Below are 9,209 nucleotides of genomic sequence, written 5' to 3' on the forward strand. Positions count from 1 at the left end.
AAATGTAATATATTTGTACTCTTGTTTAAAATATGAAATGGTATTACATTTGGTGAAGAGAACATTATGACTTGTTTAGGACTCGAAACTCAAAAGGACTTGAGACTTGACTTGATACTTGACGATCTTGACTTGAGACTTGACTCAGACATGCCTGTCTTGACTTGGGACTTCAGTGCTAAGACTTGAGACTTACTTGTGACTTGTTAAACAATGACTTGGTCCTACTTCTGGAGAGGGGTGTGAGCCATAGAGGGCAAAAATAGCAAGGGGGGGGGGCTAGAGTCACGTACGAGCTACGTGTAACCTTTATATACCTAGGCAAGTCAATTAAGAACAAATTCCTATTTACAATGACTGCCACACCCGGACGACGCTGGGCCAATTGTGCGGCACCCTATGGGACTCCCAATCACGACCAAAGTCCAAAACGAACAAAAACATCACAAGATGTCGCCATAATATATGCACAAATTCTTAACGAACTGTTTCGGCTGGGAAGCATGAATACACCTTTATAGGTCCAGTGAAACACCTGTCTCCTTCTATCTGTGGTAACGGTGGTATTAGCTGACATCCTCCGTATGACTTGTGTTTTTAGAGTAGAGGAGATCAATCAGGACAGGTTATTAATTAAGAAGACCTACGAGCTCCATAGAACAGAGCTCTGTTTACGCACCCAATGCACCATTTTACACGCCACCTGGTGGCGATGGAAAAGCGCTGACGCGTCGATCTATGTCTCTGAAATCGATTGCTCTCCTTTGCTGTCTGGTGGAGTCGATCCCAGATATCCACTCGCCGCTGATGCAACACATTGACAGGTTCCACACGGTTTATACATCGACCTCAAGTGTTAAGACATTAACTCTAAGGTAAAAAAAAAAATGGAATTGTCTATAGCTAGTATGCTTTTTTTTCTCTCCAGACGACGGTTTATATATGATTTCAAAGTGTCAACAACTCAAGTATTGTGTTTTAGACAACCAGTTCGGTACAAATGGTTAGCCAAATGCTAAGTTAGCGCTTAGCATGGATGGTTCAGTCACTCTCAACGTGTCAGTAATAGCCAGCTCAGTTGTCACTGGCATCACTAACTGAAGTTGCTAACTAACTAGTTATTTAGCCAGGCGAGCACTACCAGTGACTGAATTCTGCTTGATACAAAACTACTCTAAAAATATACTTATCTAGCTAGCTAGATAAAGACGATAGATGTCTAGCCTGCAAAATGACTGTTTACTTTGCTAACTTGATAGCTAAGTTAGCTATCAATCTGTCCAAAAAAATGTGTCGTCTAGCTAATGTTAGATAGCTCATAAGCAGTCACAGGATTGCGTCCCAAACATCACCATATTCCCTATGGGCCATGGTCAAAAGGAGTGCACTATATAGGGAATGGAGCGCCATTTTGGATGTACATCCTGACTCATATACTCAGTGACTGTGCCAACCACCTCCTGTTCTTTTCTCTCCTCTCCGTGTAGGAGCGAGGCACCATGGGGGAACAGCTGAGCCCAGATGAGAAGCTTCACCTCATCACTAGGAACCTTCAGGTTAGTCTCTCTCTCTCTCTCTCTCAAATTCAATTTCAATTCAAGGGGCTTTATTGGCATGGGAAACATGTGTTAACATTGCCAAAGCAAGTGAGGTAGATAATAAACAAAAGTGAAATAACAATTAACAGTAAACATTACACATACAGAAGTTTCAAAACAATAAAGACATTACAAATGTCATATAGATATATATATATATATCAATGTTGTAACAATGTACAAATGGTTAAAGTACACAAGGGAAAATAAATATAGGTTGTATTTACAATGGTGTGTGTTCTTCACTGGTTGCCCTTTTCTTGTGGCAACAGGTCACAAATCTTGCTGCTGTGATGTCACAGCTGTGGAATTTCACCCAGTAGATGTGGGAATTCTTTCTCTTTCGTTCTCCTCTCTCTCTCTCTCTCCAATGGTTGTTGATGTGTGTTATTTCAGGAGGTGCTTGGAGAAGAGAAGATAAAGCAGGTCCTGGCAGAGAGGGAACTGAAGGTGTACTGGGGAACTGCCACCACAGGAAAACCCCATGTTGCCTACTTCGTCCCCATGTCCAAGATTGCGGACTTCCTCAAGGCAGGGTGTGAGGTGAGATCTGCGTGTGTGTTTGATTCCATCACTATTGTCCAGCCTATTTTGTAGTGATGGGGGGGGGGGGGGAATCGCTAGTTTCTTATTGCACTATAATTTTGGATGATATTATATTGATACTTTGACTCCAAGTATCGATTTGTAAAAAAAAAATATACAAATTAAACAAAGTTATAATTTTTTTTCCTATGTTGCATTAGCTAGTTAGTGTTAACTCGAGCTGAGGTTGCATTAGCTAGTTAGTGTTAATTCGAGCTAAGGTTGCATTAGCTATTTGTAGATCTGTGTGTGTCTGTCTAACTCTCCCGCCGACCCCTCCCCAGGTGACCATCCTGTTTGCAGACCTGCACGCGTTCCTGGACAACATGAAGGCTCCCTGGGAGCTGCTGGAGCTGAGGGTCCAGTACTACGAGCAGGTGATCAAGGCCATGCTGGAGAGTATCGGGGTGCCGCTGGACAAACTCAAGTTCATCAAAGGGACAGACTTCCAACTCAGCAGGTTAGTGGTCAGGCTCAGTAGTTTCTCTTTCTGGGAAAGAGAAGAAGAAGAATGTCGCTGCTCTGGTTTTATAGGAGCTGTTCTCATCGTCTTCACCGCACTTTGAAGAATATGGAGAGAAGGACTGATTCATTCACAAGACCATTACGCAAACATCTATTTCCACTGTTTTTCACTGTCTTGTGATATTTTGTAATTGTGTGATGGTCGTCATGGTTACATTTAAAAAAATATATATATATTTTTTTTATATTTTGCCTTTTAGTTCAGGACTAAACTCAAATCTTTGTCAGGGGAAACCAGTCCATAGTGTTTAGATGTCAAAGTCGTTGCTCGTTTGATGTACCTACGTACGCCCTCTGCCTGTCTCTCTCCCTTAGAGAGTACACTCTGGACGTGTATCGTCTGTCGTCCATGGTAACGGAACATGATGCTAAGAAGGCTGGAGCCGAGGTGGTTAAACAGGTGGACCACCCTCTACTCAGTGGTCTGCTCTACCCCGGACTGCAGGTAATAACATGGTTATAACACCCTCAGTGGTCTGCTCTACCCTGGACTACAGGTAATAACATGGTTATAACACCCTCTACTCAGTGGTCTGCTCTATCCTGGACTACAGGTAATAACATGGTTATAACACCCTCAGTGGTCTGCTCTACCCTGGACTGCAGGTAATACCATGGTTATAACACCCTCTACTCAGTGGTCTGCTCTACCCTGGACTACAGGTAATAACATGGTTATAACAGGTTTGTAACCCATTTTCCCCTAATGTCTTTTAGGCTCTGGATGAGGAGTATCTGAAAGTAGATGCCCAGTTTGGAGGAGTCGATCAGAGGAAGATCTTCACCCTGGCTGAGAAGGTACCCTGAACCTTCTGACCTGTTCATCAACTGTCAGCACTGTCCTCTTGTAGAGAGCTGTTCTTACATTCACTTAATTCATTGGTCAACTGGGAAGTAAGTTTTGCATAATGTATGAATTCTGAAAATACCTCCCTCCTTCCCTCAATCTTTCTCTCTCCATCCCCTCCTTCCCTCGATCTTTCTCTCTCCATCCCCTCCTTCCCTCGATCTTTCTCTCTCCATCTCCTCCTTCCCTCGATCTTTCTCTCTCCATCTCCTCCTTCCCTCAATCTTTCTCTCTCCATCTCCTCCTTCCCTCAATCTTTCTCTCTCCATCTCCTCCTTCCCTCGATCTCTCTCTCTCCATCTCCTCCTTCCCTCGATCTCTCTCCCTCCATCTCCTCCTTTCCTCGATCTCTCTCCCTCCATCTCCTCCTTCCCTCGATCTCTCTCTCCATCTCCTCCTTCCCTCGATCTCTCCATCTCCTCCTTCCCTCGATCTCTCTCTCTCTCTCTCCTCCTCCTTCCCTCGATCTCTCTCTCTCTCTCTCCATCTCCTCCTTCCCTCGATCTCTCTCTCTCTCTCTCTCCATCTCCTCCTTCCCTTGATCTCTCTCTCCATCTCCTCCTTCCCTCGATCTCTCTCTCTCTCCATCTCCTCCTTCCCTCGATCTCTCTCTCTCTCCATCTCCTCCTTCCCTCGATCTCTCTCTCTCCATCTCCTCCTTCCCTCGATCTCTCTCCCTCCATCCCTTCCTTCCCTCCATCTCTTCCTTCCTTCCTTCCTTCCTTCCCTCCAGTACCTGCCCTCTCTGGGCTATGCTAAGCGGTCCCATCTGATGAACCCCATGGTACCAGGACTGACTGGAGCTAAGATGAGTTCTTCAGAGGAGGTGAGTGCCACAATCCTTTAATGTTTATAATTCATCCCTTCCTCTTCTTTTGGAGGTAATATATTGTTTTAACCAATCCAAAACTAGCACAGCCTGTGGGTTGTATTTATTACCACCAACAGTAGCAAAGCATTTTGCAACAGAAAATAAACATTTCTTATTGGACAAGTTCAGCTGGGGCATTCCCCGTTTGTTTGTTTTCTTTCGGTTGGTTCATAATGAACATGGCCCTGTGTTTCCTGTTGACCTTTTGTAGGAGTCTAAGATTGACCTCCTGGACAGGAAGGAAGATGTGAAGAAGAAGCTGAAGAAGGCTTTCTGTGAGCCGGGCAACATTGAGAACAACGGAGTCCTCTCATTTGTTAAACATGTCCTCTTCCCACTCATAGGAGGTGAGAAATCCCCCGGCTTCCTCATCTCTCCTGTTCTGTCCCCTTCCTGTTCTGTCCTCTTCCTCCTCTCTCCTGTTCTGTCCTCTTCCTCATCTCTCCTGTTCTGTCCCCTTCCTGTTCTGTCCTCTTCCTCCTCTCTCCTGTTCTGTCCTCTTCCTCCTCTCTCCTGTTCTGTCCTCTTCCTCCTCTCTCCTGTTCTGTCCTCTTCCTCCTCTCTCCTGTTCTGTCCTCTTCCTCCTCTCTCCTGTTCTGTCCTCTTCCTCCTCTCTCCTGTTCTGTCCCCTTCCTCATCTCTCCTGTTCTGTCCCCTTCCTGTTCTGTCCTCTTCCTCCTCTCTCCTGTTCTGTCCTCTTCCTCCTCTCTCCTGTTCTGTCCTCTTCCTCCTCTCTCCTGTTCTGTCCCCTTCCTCCTCCCTCTCTTCTTTAACCCTGGACCCTCCCCCTGTCCTCCTCCTCCCTCTTGTCCTCCTCTCCCTCCCCTGGACCCTCCCCCTGTCATCCTCCTCCCTCTACAGTCTTCCTGTGCCAGGCACCAGCTAGAGTCAGCATGTCTCCTGTTCTGTCCTCCCCTGGACCCTCCCCCTGTCGTCGTCCTCCCTGTGCCAGGCACCAGCTAGAGTCAGCATGTCTGTGTTGCGTCTCTTTCAGAGTTCTCCATCAAAAGAGACCCCAAGTTCGGAGGAGACAAAACCTACACAGACTTTGATGAAGTGGAGAAAGAATTTGGCGAAGAGGTACGTACGTATATGTTGTATGACCACTGTTGTTGGCCCATCATGCATTGGTTTGACCTCTAACCTCTGCCGTCTAGCTGATCCATCCTGGTGACCTGAAGGCGGGCGTGGAGGTGGCCCTTAACAAGCTGCTCGACCCAATCAGGAAGAAGTTTGAGTCTCCAGAGCTCCGTAAACTCTCCAACACGGCCTATCCAGACCCGTCAAAGAACAGTTAGTAGAACCTACTGTTACCAACTCTCACTGTCATATACCTCAAGGCTTCCTAAAGTAGACATATATGATCCTCCTGACCCTTGACCCTGTCCCCCCCTGTCAGAGGGAGCAGGGAAGGGGAACCCTAAAGTAGACACATAGGAGACTGTTCCTCCTGACCCTTGACCCTGTGTGTCTCTGTGTCCCCCTGTCAGAGGGAGCAGGGAAGGGGAACCCTAAAGTAGACCTATAGGAGACTGTTCCTCCTGACCCTTGACCCTGTGTGTCTCTGTGTCCCCCTGTCAGAGGGAGCAGGGAAGGGGAACCCTAAAGTAGACCCATAGGAGACTGTTCCTCCTGACCCTTGACCCTGTGTGTCTCTGTGTCCCCCTGTCAGAGGGAGCAGGGTAGGGGAACCCTAAAGTAGACCTATAGGAGACTGTTCTTCCTGACCCTTGACCCTGTGTGTCTCTGTGTCCCCCTGTCAGAGGGAGCAGGGAAGGGGAACCCTAAAGTAGACCTATAGGAGACTGTTCCTCCTGACCCTTGACCCAGTGTGTCTCTGTATCCCCCTGTCAGAGGGAGCAGGGAAGGGGAACCCTAAAGTAGACCTATAGGAGACTGTTCCTCCTGACCCTTGACCCTGTGTGTCTCTGTGTCCCCCTGTCAGAGGGAGCAGGGTAGGGGAACCCTAAAGTAGACCCATAGGAGACTGTTCCTCCTGTTCATTGACCCTGTGTGTCTCTGTGTCCCCTGTCAGAGGGAGCAGGGAAGGGGAACCCTAAAGTAGACCCATAGGAGACTGTTCCTCCTGTTCCTTGACCCTGTGTGTCTCTGTGTCCCCCTGTCAGAGGGAGCAGGGTAGGGGAACCCTAAAGTAGACCCATAGGAGACTGTTCCTCCTGTTCCTTGACCCTGTGTGTCTCTGTGTCCCCTGTCAGAGGGAGCAGGGAAGGGGAACCCTAAAGTAGACCTATAGGAGACTGTTCCTCCTGACCCTTGATCCTGTGTGTCTCTGTGTCCCCCTGTCAGAGGGAGCAGGGTAGGGGAACCCTAAAGTAGACCCATAGGAGACTGTTCCTCCTGACCCTTGACCCTGTGTGTCTCTGTGTCCCCCTGTCAGAGGGAGCAGGGAAGGGGAACCCTAAAGTAGACCTATAGGAGACTGTTCCTCTTGACCCTTGACCCTGTGTGTCTCTGTGTCCCCCTGTCAGAGGGAGCAGGGTAGGGGAACCCTAAAGTAGACCCATAGGAGACTGTTCCTCCTGACCCTTGACCCTGTGTGTCTCTGTGTCCCCCTGTCAGAGGGAGCAGGGTAGGGGAACCCTAAAGTAGACCCATAGGAGACTGTTCCTCCTGACCCTTGACCCTGTGTGTCTCTGTGTCCCCCTGTCAGAGGGAGCAGGGAAGGGGAACCCTAAAGTAGACCTATAGGAGACTGTTCCTCCTGACCCTTGACCCTGTGTGTCTCTGTGTCCCCCTGTCAGAGGGAGCAGGGAAGGGGAACCCTAAAGTAGACATATAGGAAGGAGACTGTTCCTCCTGACCCTTGACCCTGTGTGTCTCTGTGTCCCCCTGTCAGAGGGAGCAGGGAAGGGGAACCCTAAAGTAGACCTATAGGAGACTGTTCCTCTTGACCCTTGACCCTGTGTGTCTCTGTGTCCCCCTGTCAGAGGGAGCAGGGAAGGGGAACCCTAAAGTAGACCTATAGGAGACTGTTCCTCCTGACCCTTGACCCTGTGTGTCTCTGTGTCCCCCTGTCAGAGGGAGCAGGGAAGGGGAACCCTAAAGTAGACCCATAGGAGACTGTTCCTCCTGACCCTTGACCCTGTGTGTCTCTGTGTCCCCCTGTCAGAGGGAGCAGGGTAGGGGAACCCTAAAGTAGACCTATAGGAGACTGTTCCTCTTGACCCTTGACCCTGTGTGTCTCTGTGTCCCCCTGTCAGAGGGAGCAGGGTAGGGGAACCCTAAAGTAGACCCATAGGAGACTGTTCCTCCTGACCCTTGACCCTGTGTGTCTCTGTGTCCCCCTGTCAGAGGGAGCAGGGTAGGGGAACCCTAAAGTAGACCCATAGGAGACTGTTCCTCCTGACCCTTGACCCTGTGTGTCTCTGTGTCCCCCTGTCAGAGGGAGCAGGGTAGGGGAACCCTAAAGTAGACCCATAGGAGACTGTTCCTCCTGACCCTTGACCCTGTGTGTCTCTGTGTCCCCCTGTCAGAGGGAGCAGGGAAGGGGAACCCTAAAGTAGACCTATAGGAGACTGTTCCTCTTGACCCTTGACCCTGTGTGTCTCTGTGTCCCCCTGTCAGAGGGAGCCGGGAAGGGGAACCCTAAAGTAGACCTATAGGAGACTGTTCCTCCTGACCCTTGACCCTGTGTGTCTCTGTGTCCCCCTGTCAGAGGGAGCAGGGTAGGGGAACCCTAAAGTAGACCTATAGGAGACTGTTCCTCCTGACCCTTGACCCTGTGTGTCTCTGTGTCCCCCTGTCAGAGGGAGCAGGGTAGGGGAACCCTAAAGTAGACTCATAGGAGACTGTTCCTCCTGACCCTTGACCCTGTGTGTCTCTGTGTCCCCCTGTCAGAGGGAGCAGGGTAGGGGAACCCTAAAGTAGACCTATAGGAGACTGTTCCTCCTGACCCTTGACCCTGTGTGTCTCTGTGTCCCCCTGTCAGAGGGAGCAGGGAAGGGGAACCCTAAAGTAGCAGAAGAAGATGAGCTGGTTCCCTCCAGACTGGACATCAGGGTGGGCAAGGTCATCAGTGTGGAGAAGGTACTCATTCATTCACTCACTCACTCACTCATTAGTTTATTCATTCATTCATTCATTAGTTTATTAATTCATTCATTCATTAGTTTATTCATTCATTCATTCATTAATTAGTTTATTCATTCATTCATTCATTCATTCATTAGTTTATTCATTCATTAGTTTATTTATCCTTATTTAAACTTGGAAGACCCTTTTTTGAGAGAAATGCTGAATTCCAAATGGTGGAAACCCCCCCCCAGCCTATCAGAGAGCAAGACGAGGAGAAATGACTGATTTAGATCCGATCTTTCATCAGAATAGGCTCGGGGGATTTGGGATCCAGCAAATCATCTCTAATTTCCTTTCCTTCTCTTCACTGATTGGTCTTTCTCTCTGCCTGTCCTCGCCTCCCTCAGCATCCGGATGCTGATTCGCTGTACCTGGAGAAGATAGACGTCGGAGAGGCAGAGCCAAGGACGGTGGTGAGCGGCCTGGTGGCCTACGTTTCCCAGGAGGCCTTGCAGGACAGGCTGGTGGTGTTGCTATGCAACCTGAAGCCCCAGAAGATGAGGGGGGTGGAGTCCCAAGCCATGCTGCTCTGTGCCTCCATGTGAGTCTTTCCCTTCTTTTCTCCTCCTCTCTTCCTGCTTTCCTATGTACTCCTTCCTTTGTCCTTTCTCCTGTCCCCCTGCTTCTCTCTCTCTCTCTCTCTCTCTGTTCCTCTCTCCTCTCTTCTCTCTCTCTCTGTTCCTCTCTC

The 9,209-nt window shown here is 48.8% G+C and overlaps 1 protein-coding gene across 1 annotated transcript; it reads left to right on the plus strand.

Moving 5' to 3' along the window:
- Positions 1-774: 774 nt before the first annotated feature.
- LOC139402696 (tyrosine--tRNA ligase, cytoplasmic) lies at positions 775-9,062 on the plus strand (the record flags this gene model as incomplete). Its single annotated transcript, XM_071146595.1, is given in 12 exon segments — positions 775-875; positions 1,488-1,556; positions 1,995-2,141; positions 2,468-2,643; positions 3,024-3,153; positions 3,426-3,506; positions 4,289-4,381; positions 4,638-4,773; positions 5,421-5,506; positions 5,584-5,719; positions 8,376-8,473; positions 8,869-9,062. Coding segments are annotated over 11 exon segments (1,334 nt in total), but the record flags the coding sequence as incomplete, so codon positions are not given.
- Positions 9,063-9,209: the final 147 nt, after the last annotated feature.

This window comes from Oncorhynchus clarkii, unplaced genomic scaffold, assembly GCF_045791955.1.
Source record: "Oncorhynchus clarkii lewisi isolate Uvic-CL-2024 unplaced genomic scaffold, UVic_Ocla_1.0 unplaced_contig_7552_pilon_pilon, whole genome shotgun sequence".
NCBI lineage: Eukaryota > Metazoa > Chordata > Actinopteri > Salmoniformes > Salmonidae > Oncorhynchus > Oncorhynchus clarkii.